Genomic DNA, 20049 nt, shown 5'->3' with positions numbered 1-20049 from the left:
CCCACCAGATGTCAAAGAGAACAACAACTACCAGACTTTTAGCCTACATCTGAAGGCAGCCCTGTTTAGGGAAGCTTTTAATGTTAATATTATTATTCCTGTTGGTGCTCAGGATGTTGTTGGGAACGGAAGAGGGGGGCTCAAAGCAGCCAATGTCTCTCTTTGTGTGGAAACATGGATTCCTGTCTTGCAACCAGATGACTGAATAAAAAGGACTATAAAATATGAATGGCTTGTTATTCTTGCCTTTGATGCTAATGGTGGGGGAGAGGACTCTCCACGCCTGACGCAGGACAGCGGTGAGGAATTTGGCCCTCCAAATATCTCCAGATCATCCCAGGTCATCGGACGTGATGTCTGGGGATGATGGCAGTAGGAGTCGGACAACACCAGGAAAGCAACACGGCTCATAAAAAGAATACTGTTATTTTCTTTAAAAACAAACAAGCCCAGAAATAGATTGTGTGGTTGCTAATACCATTTTGGGCCAATGGAGGTCACTAATTCTCTGCACAAGCATGGTAACTTTCAGTTGCATATAACTTTTAATACCATGTCACTTTGTGTAGGATACATTTTTGTTCCTTCCCATTTCTGTGCCTAAGTCAGTGGTGTCCAAACTTTTTTCAAAGATTTGATGAAGTGATGGGCCGAACAAAAGGCCAAACAAAGTTGTTGAGCTTTTCTTTTTTTTTAGGGTTCAAGTTGTTGAGGATTTTACCCCAGGAAATAAACTGCCACAGGGACCACATTAAACCAACCAGCAGGCCAGATTAGGCCCCCGAGATGGACTTTGGACATGCCTGGCCTAAGTCTTAATGATCTTATGGCGATAATATGTATATTTTTAATGACTTGGCTAGTTTTGAAATGCTTATAAAATAAATGTGGGCTTTAAATTATAGGCTGAGGAAATCTTTATTTGTTTTAGAAGGTTTTATACCTCACCTCTGGACTGCAAGATCCTTAAGGTGCTTTACAATAGTGAATCATTACAATACACACACACAGACACACACACACACAGACACTAATACACAAGTTCCAACCCCACACAACCTACTAGCTGGAACCACAACCATAGACAGACACATAAATGCCTTTGTCATTCGAGCCTGAATATGCGCAGCAAAAGCTGCAATTTTTAAATTGGATGACAGACATGAGAGAGCTGTACTTTTTGTCCCAAATGAGGGAGCTGAAAACACATGAGGAGTTACAATAACAGTTCTGTCGTCCGTGTTGTGCTTTCATGTAGCTGTTGCGCTTGTTAGCTTGCCAGAGCTCTCACTGTGAGTGTTCCTGTTACTGCAAATGTTCTAAGAGCTGCTGTTGCTGTTTGTACTCATGATATTTTGCATTATAATACTGCAGATGTTACAAACAGTTTTGGGTAGCAGAGGATGGGGCTGCTGGTTGTTATTAATCTTCTGCTTTCTGCCAAAATAGGATTTGGGAGCAGCTGGGACCTGTAAAAACCACCTGCACAAACGTTTTAAAATGAGACACACATAATGAAAATATGCAGTAAAATAACCCAATTAAAGCAGCACAGCAGTTAAAACAGAAGACCCAAGTTGAGAGGGCGAGGGGACACATGTGTACAGTGGCGTAGCGTGGGTTGTCAGCACCCGGGGCAAGGCAAGTAATTTGCGCCCCCTAACCCGGGGCAAGGCAAGTAATTTGCACCCCCCCCGCTGCACTGTCCCTCCCCCAGATAGTCCCTCGCTCTCTCTCTGCACTGCACCGCACGCCTGGCACCCTCCCCTCCACAGTGGGCGGCGACCCGGCGGCTCGGATCGGATTCGCACAGCCAGCACTGCAGTGTGAGAGAGTGAGTGAGCCAGGTAGGGGCAGAGAGCTGCGAGCGCAAGCGCGCCCCCCCAGATGTTGCGCCCGGTGCGGCCGGCCCCCCCTGCACCCCCCACGCTACGCCACTGCATGTGTAAACAGGTGCATCTCCAAAAGCCTGGGGGAATGCCAAGACAGATGACTCACTCTTGCAGACACATAACTCGACTACTCTGCGCTTCATGTTAATTGCCTGCCTGATCCCCAGCGAAGCGGGTGGCTGGGGGGGTCCTTTGAACAGTGTTGCACTTGAGGGGGGATGAGATCTCCATCCATGGAGTTAGATTGGTGATGGCTCCTCCACACATGCTGGGGAAAGGATTATTGTGTCTGCATCCAAAGATGTGCATTTTCTGTACAGCTAAAAATCTCTAACGAGAGCCTGGCAGCACCTTGGAGACTAAGCGGTTTGGTTGTTATATTACAGAATCATAGAGATGGAACGAACCCCTGAGGGTCATCAACCCCCTGCAATGTAGGAATCTCAGCTAAAGCATCCATGACAGATGACCATCCAACCTCTGCTTATAAACCTCCAAGGAAGGAGAGTTGACAACATCCCAAGGGAAACCATTCCATTGTGGAACAGCTCTTATTGTCAGAAAGTTCTTCCTGTTTCGTCGGAATCGCCTTTCTTGTAACTCAACGCCATTGGTTCGAGTCCTCCCTCCAGAGCAGGAGAAAACAAGCTTGCTCCCTTCTCCATGTGACAGCCCTTGAGATATCTGAAGATGGCTATCATATCCCCTCTCAGTCTCCTCTTTTCCAGGCTCAACATACCCAGCTCCTTCAACCATTCCTCATAAGGCTTGGTTTCTAGACCCTTGATCATCTTGGTCGCCCTCCTCTGAACACGTTCCAGCTTCTCAATAGCCATCTCAAATTGTAGCGCCCAGACATGGGCGTAGCCAGGATTTTTGTTAGGGGAGTGGGAATTTTTTAGGCCCAAAAAGTTAATGAGCTACTTTGGGGAGATCACGGGTAGATCCCCCAGAAAAGTTTGCAGGGGTACCTCGGGTTACAGACGCTTCAGGTTACAGACGCTTCGGGTTAGACTCCACTAACCCAGAAATAGTACCTCAGGTTAAGAACTTTGCTTCAGGATGAGAACAGAAATCATGTGGCAGTGGCGTGGTGGCAGCGGGAGGCCCCATTAGCTAAAGTGGTACCTCAGGAAATAGTATTTTGATATGGCAGTAAATTTATGTAAAAAGAATTAAGGAATAAATGGGAAGACGGATATAAAAAATAATGAGATTTTTTACTTTTATTGTAACATGAAATTGTAATCATATTTTTTGTCATAATTTTTATCTTAATAACAGATTGTGTAAATTTCATTATCTTTCCTTTTCCCTCCTCTCTTAAGTTGTATCCCCTTTTCAGTATTGTTCCCTTTTTTTGTATGTAATAAACATGGAAATAAAATTTAAAAGAAGAAGAAAAAAAATAAATAAAAATAAAGTGGTACCTCAGGTAAAGAACAATTTCAGGTTAAGAATGGACCTCCAGACCGAATTAAGTTCTTAACCCAAGGTACCACTGTATTGAGTATTTTTAATGCTTTTCAATATTTTTAAAGGAATTGGGGGGGGGGGGCAATTAACTCCCTGCACTCCCTTGGCTACGCCCATGTACCCAGAACTGAACACAGTATTCCAGGTGTGGTCTGACCAAGGCAGGACAGAGTGCGACTATTGCTTCCCTTGATTTAGGCACTAGACGTCTAAAATGATAGGATTGTTACAGGTAGGTATCCATGTTGGTCTGCCGTAGTCGAAACAAAATAATAATAAAAATTCCTTCCAGCAGCATCTTAGAGACCAACTAAGTATGAGCTTTCGTGTGCATGCATGTGTATCTGAAGAAGTGTGCATGCACACAAACGCTCATACCAATAACAAACTTAGTTGGTCTCTAATGTGCAACTGGAAGGAATTTGTTGTTCTTGTTTGTTTTGATAGGATTGTGGAGTTGAAAGAAGGGAGCCCTAAGGGTCATCTAATCCAACTTCCTGGCAATGGGGGAATAATTGAAATTGAAATACTTTATTGTAACTTGTACAACTTGTATACAGTGAGATTACACAAGCACCCCCCACTCAGCTCTCTTAGTCTTAACTCCTTTCGTTTACTGACACACACACACCAAACCCTGGATAGCTCAGTTGGTTAGACCATGGTGCTGATAACACCAAGGTTGCAGGTTCGATCCCTGTATGGACCAGCTGCATATTCCTGCATTGCAGGGGGTTGGACTAGATGATCCTCAGGGTCCCTTCCAACTCTACAGTTCTATGATTCTATGAACCCAAAAGTCAGTCAGCCTAACAGCCCACGGATAGAAGCTAGATGACTTGCTGCAAGATGAAAGACGGTAGCTATTGCGCCATTTGTGGACCTATTTCTTCTATGGGCAAACTGATGATTATCAAAGTCTGGTGGAAAGCATGTTCTAAGGCAGCCTTTCTCAACCTGTGGGTGCCCAGATGTTGTTGAACTACAACTCCCATCACCCCTAGCCAGCAAGGCCAGAGCTCAGGGATGATGGGAGTTGTAGTCCAACAACGGCTGGGGACCCACAGGTTGAGAACCGCTGTCTAAGGTGTTGAAGGACCAGCCTTTCGAAGCATTTCATCACTACAGATGTTAATGCGTCGGCCTTTTCTGCTGCGGACTCCTGTCCAGCTCGGGGTCCATCGAGAACCCTGAGATCCCAGTCACAGGCGCAGCCTATGGCACCCCTTGCTGGTAGTCCCCGCTTTGCCATGCTTTGCTAGCACTTCCGCCCTTTTCCTGGCACGGCGCGCCTCCTTCCCTCGCCCCGCCTCCTGCTTCCCCAGCAGCCTCGCCTCCCACTGGCCGCCCGGGCCCTGGAACCCCGCCCCTTCCCCTTTGACCCCGCGACGTCTCGGTGCTCTCTCTTCCTGCTCCAAACCACGTGGGCGATGCGGAGCTCCCTGCGACCATAACAACCCGGCGCTTGCCGCCTGCCTGCCTGTCCGTCTCTCGAGCTCCTCCGCCGGACGCGTCGCTCTCTCCGGAGGCAGTGCGGAGGAACCGGCGACATGGCGAGCGCCTCGGCCTCGCTCAGCTACGTCGGGTGCAACTTCTTGCGGCAGAGGCTGGTGCTCTCCACGCTCAGCGGCCGCCCGGTCAAGATCCGCAAGATCCGGGCCAAGGAGGAGAACCCCGGACTCCGAGGTGCATCTGCCCTGGGCGAGCGAGGAGGGAGGCGGGCGAGGAGAGGGGCTGCATGGGGAGGAGGAGGAGGGCAGGCGCGTTGGGTGGAGGAGAAAGAAGCAGCAGCAGCAGCAAAACCTAGAGTTGGAAGGGACCCTGAGGGTCATCCAGCCCACCCCCGTGCAGTGCAGGAATTTGCAGCTGCCCCTGACGGGGATCCAGTGCCGGATTTATGTACAGTGGTACCTCGGGTTACAGACGCTTCAGGTTACAGACTCCGCTAACCCAGAAATAGTACTTCGGGTTAAGAACTTTGCTTCAGGATGAGGCCCCATGTACAGTGGTACCTCAGGTCAAGAACAGTTTCAGGTTAAGAACGGACCTCCGGAACGAATTAAGTTCTTAACCCGAGGTACCACTGTATAAGCTAAGCAAGCTATAGCTTGGGGCCCCACTCTCTTGGCCTCCCCCCAAAATGTAAAAAAGAAACCTGACTGTGCATTTCCGAAATATACGATAAAAAGCAAATAAAATAAAAACCTACATACAGCAACAGTGTTTTGTGTTGCGTAGGCTCCTATGGTGTAAGTCATGGCCCGCCTGCTAGCCTGCTTCCTAAAATATCACTGGTTTGCTCATTTCTATATTTTGTCTTTCACTATTAATATACTTTTTCTTGATTATATTTCAGTTCAACAATTACTTTGATAAAGTACATATTTTGTTATGTGCAAATGGCTTTAGATACCTATGAGGTCCATAAATTACCATATAGCATATATTCGACACAAAAAACCAGTGACAGTTTCTTGTTGACAAAAGGCAGCTGGACATATAAAGGGCCCCATTACCTTCAGTAGCTTAGGGCCTCATCAAACCTCAATCCGACCTGCACAACCTTGGCATTGTCAGCACCGTGTTCCAGCCAAAGGGGGCAGTCTCTTACCATCATGGAATTTTAGAGTTGGAAGGGGCCTCAAGGGTCATTTAGTCCAACCCCCTGCAGTGCAGGAAAATAGCAGCTGCCCATTACAGGGATCAGACCTGTGTAACCTTAGCAGTGTCGGGCAGGACGGTTGGGTTCCCGTGGAGGAGGAAGCAGTGGCAGCAAAGCCTAGAATTGGAAGGGACCCTCTTAGCATCCTGGAATTGTAGAGTTGGAAGGGACCCTGAGGGCCACCTAGTCCAACCCCCTGAAATGCGGGAGTCTCAGCTAAAGCATCACTGGCAGATGGCCATCCAACCTCTTCTGTGAGGCCACAGGTTCTTCTTGTTAGCATTAGGCTGGGCGCTGCAAGGGAGCAGCTGTGCTGTTGCCCGCTTTCACTTAGGCAAGAAGGGTAGCTGGTCTTGGGGTTGTAGGAGGCGGATGTGCCAGCCTGCTTGGAGGCAAGTCTGAGCATCCTTGAGTCTTTCTTGTATGCTGCTTCCTCTGTGCAGCATAGGACAACCAGTTTGTCGCTGCCTGAAGTGAAATTCTGTTTACTGATGCAGAATGCTTTGTCATGATCTGGGAAACACAGGTTAGCCTCGAGCTTATCAGAGCAGAGATGTATGAAAGTATAACTGCAGGCATTTTAGCTCTAGAATAGGAAGAAGCTACGCATGCTATGTATCTCCCCGTTATTCAGAGAGGACCTAAGCACAAGCCTAACAATTTCTAATCAGAAGTAAGTTCTGTTGAATTCAGTGGGGTTAGGAATGCAGCCCTGGTTTCCTCTTTCTTTCGGAGCTGGTGTGGTGCATCGAGGACAGACTGCTTTGGGTGGGCTTGGCGTCAGATTCTCCCTCACCCATCAGACTCAATGGTTGGCCTTTGGCTAGTTGGAATTACCTGTAAACTTGTTTGGTTTGAAGGTAAGATGGGTTGATCTCATCTATACCAGTCTGAATGTTTGGGATGAATGGGGTAGGGATATAAGTGTAAGATTGTGGAAGTCCCGCTAGATTTGACCAAAAGCTCATTTAGCCCAGCTTCTGGTCCACAAGCAGGTCATGAAGGCAGTTTTATTTATTTCCCCAAGGTTTTTATACTGTTTGATTGTAATAAAACTTCAAAACAATCAAATAGCAAAAGCCTTCTCTTGCTATTGCCCTCCAGCAGTTGATGATATTCAGTGGTATACTGGCTTCTAAACCCAAACGTTACATGCAGGCAGCACAACTAGTATCTGGTGATAGCCATATGAATGAGCTAAATGATCTGCTACTGATTCCAGCATGACTTTACCTTGCTCTTTGGGAGTCTCCCAGCTTATATATCTGAGTTTCTAACTCTGCACTGCTCCCATAACACTGAAAAAGGGGCTTGCAGATCAGGCCAGCACATGTTTACCTGGAAGAAAGCCTTGCTGTGTGTAAACTGGGCTGGCATTCAAGCGTTTGTGCAGGATCACAGCCTTGCGTTCAGTCGAACAAAATTCTTACGGTTCCCTCGGCTACCAAATTGGGACACATTGTGCTCTCTCCCATCTACTTTTAACGGCACGGTTGGCAAACTGTTTAAAGAGTTTAAATGGGGGAAATGTTTTGATTGTAGCACATTGCATGTTGTTGGGATTTCATTAAGGTTCTCGGAATAGTGACTGAACGCTAAGCATCTCTGTTTCTCTGACAGATTTTGAAGCAAACTTTATCCGGCTGATTGACAAAATAACCAATGGCTCTAGGATTGAAATAAACCAAACAGGTATTTATATATCTATTATCTACTTGGCACCATCACACTGTAATGTATAGCACTTTACGGAGTGCAAGAGAGCATAGCCCTTCTCCCGGAAGTTAGCTGTCTTAAATTTGAAACGGGATACTCAAAGGGGAGGGGGGGCAGGAAGCCGGGAAAGTTCCCCTCAATTGTTTCAATGGCTGGTAAAAGTAAAGGGACCCCTGACCATTAGGTCCAGTCGTGGCCAACTCTGGGGTTGCGGCGCTCATCTCGCTTTATTGGCTGAGGGAGCCGGCGTGCAGCTTCTGGGTCATGTGGCCAGCATGACTAAGCAGCTTCTGGTGAACCAGAGCAGCACACAGAAACACCGTTTACCTTCCCGCTGGAGCGGCACCTATTTATCTACTTGCACTTTGACGTGCTTTCGAACTGCTAGGTGGGCAGGAGCAGGGACCGAGCAACAGGGGCTCACCCTCTCGCGGGGATTTGAACTGCCAACCTTCTGATCGGCAAGTTCTAGGCTCTGTGGTTTAACCCACAGCGCCACCCGCGTCCCATTTCAGTGGGTTTGAAAGGGTCACCAGGCATCTCCTTCAGCAGGTGTATGTAATAATCACTTCTATATCATGGACCTCCAGGGTTGGGCAAGCCCAACTTCTGGCTTATGTCAACCTTGTTACAGTCATGGACAACTAATGCGGAGAATGTTTTCCGTGCTCTTTGAAAGGTACCACTTTATACTATCAGCCTGGCCTGCTCTACGGGGGTTCACTGGAACACGACTGCAGCCCCAACCGCAGCATTGGGTATTATTTGGAAAGCCTGCTGTGCTTAGCACCGTTCATGAAGCACCCTCTAAGGATTGTTCTCCGTGGTGCCACCAATGATCAAGTGGATCCTACGGTAAGTTGTGAATCGTCCCAAATGTCAATGGTGTTTATATGTTTCCAAGTTCAAAGTGTCGGTGCTGCCCTTGAAAGCCCTAAATGGCCTCGGCCCTGTAGACCTGAAGGAACGTCTCCATCCCCATCATTCAGCCAGGACACTGAGGTCCAGCAACGAGGGCCTTCTGGTGGTTCCCTCACTGCGAGAAGCCAAGTTACAGGGAACCAGGCAGACGGTCTTCTCGGTAGTGTCACCCTCCCAGTGGAACACCCTTCAGATGTCAAGGAAATAAACAACAATCTGACTTTCAGAAAACATCTGAAGGCAGCCCTTTTTAGGGAAGTTTTTAATGTCTGGTGTTTTACTGTGTTTTTACTATTCTGCTGGGAGCTGTCCAGAGTGCCTGGGGAAACCCAGCCAGATGAGTGGGGAATAAATAATAAAATTATTAGGAGCGAGATGGTGGGAAGACTGGAGGGTGGCTGCAACAAGAGCAAGGAGGAGTCTGGGGGAAGAGAGCTTCGTAAGTCATTGATTTGTGGCCACATGGGCCCCTTAATTTGGTCCCTGAGGATTGGGGGGGGGGTTCGTGCCCCTACACCCACACGTCCGCTCTTGTTGGGTCTATAATGGCAAATCCTTTTACTGTGTCCATGTCATTTAACACAGAGAAAGGGAAAGAGACTGTCACTGGGAGTGCTGCGGGGATAAGAGACCATGTTCTCTGGCTGCCCCGTAGCCACAGCTCAAGGCTGTTCTAACTGAAACGGGTTAATGGCGAAACTGAAAAAGGAATTGTTAATTATGAATCCAAACTACATGTAATCGAACCAATTTCTGGTGCTATGTTGCTTTTGGCAAATCTAATCACACATCCACCCCCCCCCCAACCCATAGTGAATTAAAAACTCCTTCTCAGAACGAACTTTTAATTGGTTGGGGAGCAAAGATTGTGTTGTCTTCTAGTCAAGAGGCTTTCTCAACTGAATATCTTTCAGGTGGATTGCCTTAAGGCGACAGCTCTGCCTTTATTGAAAAGATTTGGAATCGACGGCGAAGAATTGGAATTGAAGGTAAGACCTCAAATTACTATTTCTAGGAATTCTTACTCATATCGAGTGTGCTAACCTTTCTCCCTGATTTGAATGAGCTTTCTTATACATTGTGGCAGCTGCATTGCCTTGCTAGAATTTGTCTTCAAATTTTGTTGGATGAAAAAGCCGGAGCACTTGAAAACCTTACTGCTTAAAATTCTCGTTTATTGTTTTCAGATCGTGAGGAGGGGCATGCCCCCCAAAGGAGGTGGCGAAGTGATATTCAGTTGTCCTGTTAAGAAAGCATTGATGCCCATTCAGTACGTTGATCCTGGCAAAATTAAGCGCATCAGAGGTGTGGCGTATCCTTCTTGAAAAGTTTCCAAACTGATTTCTTTGCTTGCCTTACACTGTAAGGGAAAGAGTTAGGCTGCAATCCGAATATCCACAGACCTGAGTAAGCCCCATTGACTCAGTGTGGTTCCCTTGCAAATAGATGTGTATTAGATTGTGTGGGTAGTAAGGCATAGTGTCGTATGCACAACTGACTACTAACACTAGTAGGGTTATCTGAAGGCTTGTAATGAGAATATTTTTACCTTTCTACATTTATTTAAATTTTGAGGTATTTTGTAGTGGGTTGTATTAGAATTGGAAAATATATACAGTGCTACCTCGGGTTACATACGCTTCAGGTTACATACGCTTCAGGTTACAGACTCCGCTAACCCAGAAATAGTACCTCGGGTTAAGAACTTTGCTTCAGGATGAGAACAGAAATCGTGCTACGGCGGCAGCAGGAGGCCCCATTAGCTAAAGTGGTGCTTCAGGTTAAGAACAGTTTCAGGTTAAGAACAGACCTCCGGAACGAATTAAGTACTTAACGCGAGGTACCACTGTACAGTGGTACCTCGGGTTACATACGCTTCAGGTTACAGACTCCGCTAACCCAGAAATAGTACCTCGGGTTAAGAACTTTGCTTCAGGATGGGAACAGAAACTGTGCTCCAGCGGCACATCAGCAGCTAGATGCCCCATTAGCTAAAGTGGTGCTTCAGGTTAAGAATGGACCTCCGGAACAAATTAAGTACTTAACCCGAGGTACCACTGTAAAATGTTGTGATATCAAGGTTACTTTTGAAAGCCAAGAGGTGGGAGGGAAGGAAGTCGATAGGCTCTAAAGAGCCAAAGAAGTAAAGTGGATAATAATGATGTGAGTATATTGTTTAAATGGAAAACTAATAAAAATTATTTAAAAAACAAAAAAGCAAAATGCACAAGCAGGAAATGTGTTGGAAGTCCTCTTCTGGCTATGAAGGACTTGGTCACAAATTTATTGACAGCTGCATGAATTATTATAGCTAGGAAGTGGAAGAGGCAAGCCGAATATAAAATGGAAGAATGGTATAAAGGGGTGTGGGATATTGCTGTTAATGATAAATTAACATGTGCCATTAAGGTTAGATGGGGAATACGCAGGAGAAATGATTTCAGAGGAGATATGCTTGTAGAATTTGTTAAAACAGAAAGGAGACAGACCATCGCAAGAGGTGTTGAAATTTTGGGAGGTTGGATAGTTATAATGGAATGGTCTTGGTGGTGGGGGGCACATTTTTATTCTTATTTATTTATGATTATTTGTTAAAAATAAAAAGGATGTATAAAATGTAAATAAATATAAATAAAATAAGGAAGTCCTCTTCTGTATACTGGCCTGCTTTTGTGTTAACGCCTTTTTCTATAAGAAATTCCTTAATTTCATAAATCAGCTATTCGGTCAGAGTGTCCCCGCAGATTGCGAACCGAATTGTGGATTCTGCAAGGAGCATCCTGAATAAATTCCTACCGGATATTTACATCTACACCGACCATATGAAAGGGACAAGCTCTGGGAAGTAAGTTTTCCTAATAATAATAATATTTTATATATGACTCCACCCATTATCCTTTAATAGGCCATTTATTTGTGGTTTACTAATACAGTGGTGCCCCGCAAGACGAATGCCTTGCAAGACGGAAAACCCACTAGGCGAAAGGGTTTTCCGTTTTGGAGGTGCTTCGCAGGACGAATTTCTCTATGGGCTTGCTTTGCAAGACGAAAATGTCTTGCGATTCCTGGGGTTTTTTTCCCGCTCCCCACCCCCTTTTTCTAAGGCACTAAGCTGCTAATAGCCTTTTAGCAACTAATCCGCTAATCCCTTAAGCCTTTAATAGCCGCTAATAACCGCTAATCCGCTAATGGTCTTGCTTCGCAAGACGAAAAAACCCGCTAGACAAAGAGACTCACGGAACGGATTCTTTTCGTCTTGCGAGGCACCACTGTATAATGCTTACTTGAAGGAGGAGGGGTGGAGGTGGGGGGCAGAAGGCAATCTGGTAATAACAATTGTGTAGCATTGATACAGCTCAATTTGCAGTTTCCAAAGCCTCTCAGTAATCTTTGCAACAGTTCTGCGAGGTATCATTCTATCTGTATGGCAGGTGAGGAATTAGTGAAGTTCGGGGAACAGTGGCTTGTCATAGGCTGAACTGCTGAGTTTGTGGCTGAAATGGGATTGCAGCCATAGACCCTCCTGGCTTCCTCTCTTGACAATGCATGAGTGTTTCATTGAGCTTCACCTGATCCACCTGACCTTCTGATCACAACCAGCTTTTGTAAGGAAGGAAACCCCTCCTTAACTCTGCCCACCCTGCTCCCAAACGCTACAACTTTCGGGAAGAGGATACTTACATTTCCACCCATACTTTTGTAGCAGGTTGTTCAAGAGAGAGTTTGCCATCCAATGGACTTGGAAATTTCTTAAGGGCAGCTTGTTCAGCTCTGCCTGTCTCCTGTTGTTATTGACCTTTATTGGCACAAGCTGTCAGTCTCCTTTTTACACCTCCATCCCAAGTGCGCTTCTTATTTTTGTTGTTGTTGTTTAGTTGTTTAGTCGTGTCCGACTCTTCGTGACCCCATGGACCAGAGCACTCCAGGCACTCCGGTCTTCCACTGCCTCCCGCAGTTTGGTCAAACTCATGCTGGTAGCTTCGAGAACACTGTCCAACCATCTCGTCCTCTGTCGTCCCCTTCTCCTTGTGCCCTCCATCTTTCCCAACATCAGGGTCTTTTCCAGGGAGTCTTCTCTTCTCATGAGGTGGCCAAAGTATTGGAGCCTCAGCTTCAGGATCTGTCCTTCCAGCGAGCACTCAGGGCTGATTTCCTTAAGAATGGATAGGTTTGATCTTCTTGCAGTCCATGGGACTCTCAAGAGTCTCCTCCAGCACCAGAATTCAAAAGCATCAATTCTTCGGCGATCAGTCTTCTTTATGGTCCAGCTCTCACTTCCATACATCACTACTGGGAAAACCATAGCTTTGACCTTTGACGGACCTTTGTCGGCAAGGTGATGTCTCTGCTTTTTAAGATTCTGTCAAGGTTTGTCATTGCTTTTTTCCCAAGAAGCAGGCGTCTTTTAATTTCGTGACTGCTGTCACCATCTGCAGTGATCATGGAGGCCAAGAAAGTAAAATCTCTCACTGCCTCTTATTTTATAAGACTGCAATTACTTGCCCTTCAGGTCCAGTATTGCCCTGATATCAAACCAAGTGGAAAGACCTTTGCTGTCTCACAGCATCTTCCAAGTGGGCTTTCTTCTCCTGAAGATGGAGCTATGATCTAAGAAGAAGAAGAAGAGTTTGGATTTGATATCCCGCCTTTCACTCCCCTTTTCACTACCCAAAGGAGTCTCAAAGCGGGTAACATTCTCCTTTCCCTTCCTCCCCCACAACAAACACTCTGTGAGGTGAGTGGGGCTGAGAGACTTCAGAGAAGTATGACTGGCCCAAGGTCACCCAGCAGCTGCATGTGGAGGAGCAGAGACGCGAATCCAGTTCCCCAGATTACGAGACTACCACTCTTAACCACTACACCACATTCGCTCTACACAAACTCAGTCCCACTCTGGCTCCTCCAAAACCTTGGCATGGCCATTGCTGGGCTCAGTTAGACAGGCCTGGTGCAAAACAGTCAAGGGGTCAAGGAGAACGACCAGGCCCAATTGGGTGCTGATGGGAGTAAATGTTGCTGACTATTTTATACCAGAACGTTAATTTTTTACATATAAGTTTAGGCTTTGTTTTTTTTTAAGCAACAAGCAGGCACCTTCACCGCGGGATTTTAAAATGAAACAATTCCTTTCATTCCACCCCTGTGTCCTGTGTGCTTTCTTCTTTCAGGTCTCCAGGTTTCGGCCTCACTCTGGTTGCAGAGACGACAAATGGTACTTTCCTCAGTGCTGAGTTGGCCTCCAGCCCCCAGGGACACGGTGCAGCTGTGCTCCCGGAAGACCTGGCCATAAACTGTGCAAAGCTGCTACTCGAAGAGATTCACAGAGTAAGTAGCTGTTTCGTTTTCGCCCCCTGAAGAATTGTGGTGGTGCCTCATAACTTCATTTTGCATTAGGGAGACTCTCTTTCTCTCCACGCTGTCCAGGTTGTATTCCTTGGCCAGATGGCAAAAGAAAACCTGCGCTGTGTGTAATGTATTTCTCCTTAATGCAGCAAATGATCTTGGTCACAAATAGGACTCATCTTTAAGAGGCAATTAGAGCCCTTCTCTGGTTTCGAAAGACTTCGCCCCTTTGATTAGGAAGGTTGTAGGCCGCAAAATCATTTTGTTCTTGCTGCGCTAAATGGGTTCCTGATCCGTTAGTGGTCAGCTCAAGTCATTGGATATGCCAATGACTTTTTTACTTCCTAATGAGAGCCGGAGAAAGTGATGGGCCTTATTCATGGTTGCCTAATGGGCTGTAAGGGACGGGGGTGGCGCTGTGGGTTAAAGCCTCAGCGCCTAGGGCTTGCCGATCGAAAGGTCGGCGGTTCGAATCCCCGCGGCGGGGTGCGCTCCCGCTGTTCGGTCCCAGCTCCTGCCCACCTAGCAGTTCGAAAGCACCTCCGGGTGCAAGTAGATAAATAGGGACCGCTTACTAGCGGGAAGGTAAACGGCGTTTCTGTGTGCGGCTCTGGCTCGCTAGAGCAGCGATGTCACGCTGGCCACGTGACCCGGAAGTGTCTTCGGACAGCGCTGGACCCCGGCCTCTTTGAGTGAGATGGGCGCACAACCCTAGAGTCTGTCAAGACTGGCCCCTATGGGCAGGGGTACCTTTACCTTTACCTTATTGGGCTGTAAGGCTCAGGATGGAGTTGGAAAGCCAGGGTCATGTTTCTTTCTATGCTCTTCCTGAGTGCATCTGAGATCAAGAAAATGCATGCCACAGAGGTGGGAATGCCGACCTATTAAACAATTTTGGAGTGAAATATGTGAAGAAATCAAAAAGATGTTTAAAATATCTTTTAGTAAAAAAACGGAGGCATTCCTTTTAGGTATAATCACAAACGATATTCCTGACAATCAAAGGAAAGTATTCCTTTATGCGGCGACAGCTGCCAGGATGCTCATAGCAAAAGATTGGAAAGGGAGAAAAATTCCATCAGCGAAAGAATGGCAAATTAAATTTTGTGAATATATATACATCTGGCAAGACTCACCAGCATTCATAAGGGGACAATCGGACCAAAAATTAAAAGAATGGCAATGTGCTAAAGAGTATATGAGTATATCGGTATGTAGCGGATGAAGCTTTGCAGGGTTAAAGAAAGAGAAAAATGGTGCAAAAAGAATAAAGATAGAGGTAATCTACATTAGACACAGCAATTTAGAAAGAGTAAAAATTTCGAGGTCTTAGAACAAAGGAAGGAAGTCAATATGTGTATATGTACGTAACGATTAGAATGATGATATGGTTTTATTTGTAGGTGTGTGTTTTTTGTTTTGTTTTGTTTTGTTGTTCTTTTTTCTCTTGTGTCCCCCCCCCCCCCTTGTTTGTACTGTTTTATTTTGGATTTATTGTTTGTAATTTTTGTTGTAATTTTGCATTGAAAAAAAAGAAAAGAAAAAACGCATGCCACAGATTGGGCTGGTGGGTTGGTCTTGCAGAAAGGAATCTCTCTATCTCAGCATATGATGGAGCTATTTCCACTTGAACCACCTGTCTTGGTTGACTTGGGCTGCCGGGTGCCTGTACCCGCTTCCCGGAGGGTAAATCTGTTAGAATGTGGTGGAGTAGGCATACATGGGATTGGGCAGTTGATTTCTTTGGCCCTACAAATTCCTCTGCTTCTACACACAAATTGGTCCCAATACTGATTTCAAGCACCTTTTTTGCCGTTGGGTTCGTTGAACGCGTGTTATCTTTTCGACCCTTGAAATGCAGTTTGTAGCTGTTCTGTGGTTTTCCCTCCCTCTTCCCCTTTTCGCCCATATTTTCCGGTTAAGTGCAAAGCTTAATTATTAAATGGTTTGCGTTTGCAGGGAGGCTGTGTGGATTCAACAAACCAAAGCCTCATTCTTCTCCTCATGACCCTTGGGCAGCAGGATGTCTCCAAAGTCCTGCTAGGACCTCTGTCCCCATACACGTAAGTCCTTTCTATTTCCCCCACCCCCTGAGAAGGAATTACCCATCTCTGTTCAATTTGCTAATTGCATAGAATAACAGATTTTGTTACTACTGTGAATGCTTAATTTGTAGCTGCGAAAGGAACTTCTTCAAAGCCCTCAGTGCAGTGTATTAGGTAAAAAGATAAAAAGTAAAGGACCCCTGGACGGCTGAGTCCAGTCAAAGGCGACTATGGGGTTGTGGCACTCATCTCGCTTTCAGGCTGAGGGAGCTGGCGTTTGTCCACAGGCAGCTTTCTGGGTCATGTGGCCAGCATGACTAAACTGCTTCTGGAGCAACAGGACACTGTGACGGAAGCCAGAGCACACGGAAACGCCGTTTGCCTTCCTATCACAGTGGTACCTATTTATCTACTTTCACTGGCGTGCTTTCAAACTGCTAGGTGGGCAGGAACTGGGACTAAGCAACGGGAGCTCACCCGTCACGGGGATTCGAACCGCCAACCTTCCGATTGGCAAGCCCAAGAGGCTCAGTGGTTTAGACCACATCGCCACCGGCGTCCCTTTACTAGGAGTCCTTTACCTTTTACCTTTGCAGTATATTACCTGTTGTCTGGTTTTAGGAAAGCCAACAGATGACTTGCTCACGAATCCTCCACGTTTCCAGAGCTCTGAAACAAGCTCCGGCAAGTAATGGGCACACAAGCTGGGTGCTTGTTTTCTGGCGTAACCTCTGGGCCATGGTGGTGATGGTGATGTTGATGATTTTATATGCCGCCCATCTGACTGGGTTACCCCAGCCACTCTGGGTGGCTTCCCACAATTTATAAAAACCGCAATAAAATGCCAAACATTAAAAACTTCCCTATACATGGCTGCCCTCAGATGTCTCCCAGAAGTTGGATAGTTGTTTATTTCCTTGACATCTGATAGGAGAGTGTTCCACAGGGTGGGCGCCACTACTGAGAAGGCCCTCTGCCTGGTTTCCTGTAACCTCACTTCTTGCAATGAGGGAACCTCCAGAAAGCCATCGGAGCTGGATTTCAGTGTCCAGGCTGGAGAATGCAGGAGGAGATGCTCCTTCAGGTATACAGGGCTGAGACCCTTTATACAAATAACTGTGGCATAGAAGGGCTAATATTTTGGACCGTTTAATCATCTTCTCTGACTCGATTTGCGAAGATTGAAAAGAAACTGCCAGGCATCCCCTTTTGTGTTTGGGAAGAGGAATGCAAGTGTTTCAGCATTTGGCGTAAAGCTGTCTGTGCAAAGGAAAAGACCCGTTTTGATATTGGTGGAAGGAGATGTCAATATTGGGAGATGCAGCTCCTGCTTTCTTTGCAATTGACCATTTCCAGCGGAGAGCTTGCTGTGGTTTCTTCGCCTTGCATGCTGGCTTCTGCATCTATTTTGGAATTCTGTTAGTGTTGGGAATTCCATTCCACCCTTGGCTGCAGATATGTGGATTGTTACATGTCACATGCCTGTTTACATTCCAGCACAGATTGCTGGCATGAGGGGAACTTCCGCTCTGTATTGCTTTTGTTTTCAGTCTCTCCGAGAAGGCGGCAAGGAGAGAAGCCATGTTTATTTGTCCTGATTTATGTATAATAAATGTGTAGTTAAGTATTGAGTCCACGCCTCAAGCCTCAAGGTCCATAAATAGCAACACCCTAGTGGTCCCTGGCCCTAAGGAAGTTAGATTGGCTTCAACCAGAGCCAGGGCCTTTTCAACTCTGGCTCCGGTCTGGTGGAACACTCTGCCTCACGAGACCAGGGCCCTGCAGGATCTGATTTCTTTCCGCAGGGCCTGTAAGACAGAGTTGTTCCGCCTGGCCTTTGGCTTGAAGCCAATTTGATTCCCTCCCCCTCATTCTTTTTTCTTTTCCTTTCTCCTCCTGTGATGAGGCTACATTTTAATATTTTAATGTTTCAATATTTTAATGTTGTATTTTAATTTTGTTTTTAAGTTGTATTCATTCAACTTGTTTTTATTATTGCTTGTTAGCCGCCCTGAGCCTGCCTTGGCTGGGGAGGGCGGGGTATAAATAAAAATTATTATTATCTGTTGTGCAGTTTACACTGCTGAGTAATGTGTGCTCAAGCCTGCTCTGCTTGAGTCACAGACGCATGTCGGGGAAGATGACTGATGGATCTCTGCAACGGCAAGGCTGAGAGGGTAGACACCCCCGCTGGGGCTGAGCCAGCTGGCTTTTCATCCCCCGGTTCCGACAGTTAGAACAACTAGACTGTGAACTGTCCTTTTTCGGTTATCATGGTACCGGTGCTGTATGTGTGAAAGGTACAGTACTGTGATAACTGAAGAATGATGGTGCCATCACAATGACATGGGTGCTGTGCTGGGAAACTACTGCTGGACCTTGGCCTCTGACCTTGGAAGCCAAAGGGGAGATCTTGTGACTGGGGTGGAGGGAGACCAGAGAGAGCCTGTGATACCAACTGATGGGTGGTAATCCAGAAGCTCTCAGTGTCAGCATCGCCCTTGAGCCAGTGTCACCAACTGGACTCATCCACCTCAGCCCCGACTGGGCTAGGCGAGCTGGATAGCACTTCCAGAGACCACCTTCCTCACAGGAACAGGTCCAAGTGCCGTGGACTCACAACTCAGAGCTGTGAGCACCGCAAATCACTCCAACAAGAAGACAGTCGTTGTACAGCAGAGTACAGCAGAGCATAAATCACTCGGACGACAGCGCTGAAGAATATCTTCTTTTATTCACTAACAGCTACTGTACTATACAAACTATATACAAATGGAGATGCTGGACTGCACTGAGTCTTACAGCTGCTTTCTGCAGCGACTTTATCTACACAGAGATAACACTCAGTCTTTTTCTCTCCCTGACTGACTGACTCACTCACTGACTCTCTCACTGACCGACTCACTCACTGACCGACTCTCTCTCTCTATGACGTGGTGCTGGAGCAGAATAAGTAGATATAAGAACACGCCTCCTCCTCTCTGCAGAATCAGCAGACTGCTCAGGAGATTCTTGGGTATGGGAGGGGTGAAATCTCCTCACTCAGACATAACACTTGGGAGCAGTATGCAATCAGCTGGGGATGCCTTTGGTAGCAAAGATGACCAAGTGATCTTTCCTGTGTTGAGCCTATAGAAGGAGCAGAGGTAGAGCAGGGATCAGCCAGCGGGAGAAACCAAGTTGCAAATTGTCAGGATCCGGTGTCGGTCAGCAATAAAAAGAAACCCACCAGTGTCAGCAGGGTGGGTTTGATTTAAATGAAATCGATTTAAATCCCGATTTAAAACACTAGTCAGTAAGACTTGATTTAAATCATTTTTTTTACAGAAAGACTCATTCTTACTGGTATAATGTTAATATTTACAACCAGATGAAGGTTTCATTTTTGGAATAATAAATTTTCGGAGTAGTTTTTACAGTTACATCAAAAATTACTGATTTGGTTATGCTATTAGAAATACATAGATGATAATTGTGAAATTATCGTGAGGTCTAATAAGTTAGCTGGTTATATTAGGACAACTTATGATATAAGTTTGTCAGCTCCAGCCATCTGTTTGCATAACTAAATCAAATGCTAATTGCGTTGTGTACTTTTCTGTGTGTACTAGACTTCCAGTTTGCTCAATATATAGAATCTTGGAAAAGATTTTTTTTTTAAATAAATCGTGTGTATTCCCTCCTCCCCCCCGTTATAAATTTCAGGTGTATCTGTTGGCATCCAGATGTTGCCCACCTTAACTTTTGCATAGGTTACGACATTCACTTTTGCTTTTTCTTCCTTTCTTAGAATTGAGTTTCTACGACATCTGAGAAGTTACTTCCAGGTTATGTTTAAAATCGAAAGCAAACCGTCCGGCGAAGAACGCAAAGGTGGAGACAAGGTCTTAATGACATGTGTGGGCATCGGGTTTTCCAATCTTAGCAAGACGGTAAAATGATGTGCCTGTGGATTTTTGTATGATTAAACTAATTCCCTTTTTGTAACACAGAA

At 46.1% G+C, this 20049-nt stretch overlaps 1 protein-coding gene across 1 annotated transcript; it reads left to right on the top strand.

The window, feature by feature from the left end:
• Nucleotides 1-4752: 4752 nt before the first annotated feature.
• Nucleotides 4753-20049, top strand: RCL1 (RNA terminal phosphate cyclase like 1). Its single transcript, XM_083420445.1, has 9 exons — nt 4753-5054; nt 7651-7722; nt 8426-8601; nt 9582-9656; nt 9855-9979; nt 11387-11512; nt 13836-13992; nt 15970-16073; nt 19846-20049. Exons 1-9 carry the CDS (start codon nt 4919-4921, stop codon nt 19994-19996), a joined length of 1122 nt encoding a protein of 373 aa, XP_083276571.1. The 5' UTR covers nt 4753-4918; the 3' UTR covers nt 19997-20049.

This window comes from Podarcis tiliguerta (assembly GCF_965153285.1).
Source record: "Podarcis tiliguerta genome assembly, chromosome: 17".
Taxonomy (NCBI): domain Eukaryota; kingdom Metazoa; phylum Chordata; class Lepidosauria; order Squamata; family Lacertidae; genus Podarcis; species Podarcis tiliguerta.
This window is presented reverse-complemented; position numbering and strand designations above follow the sequence as displayed.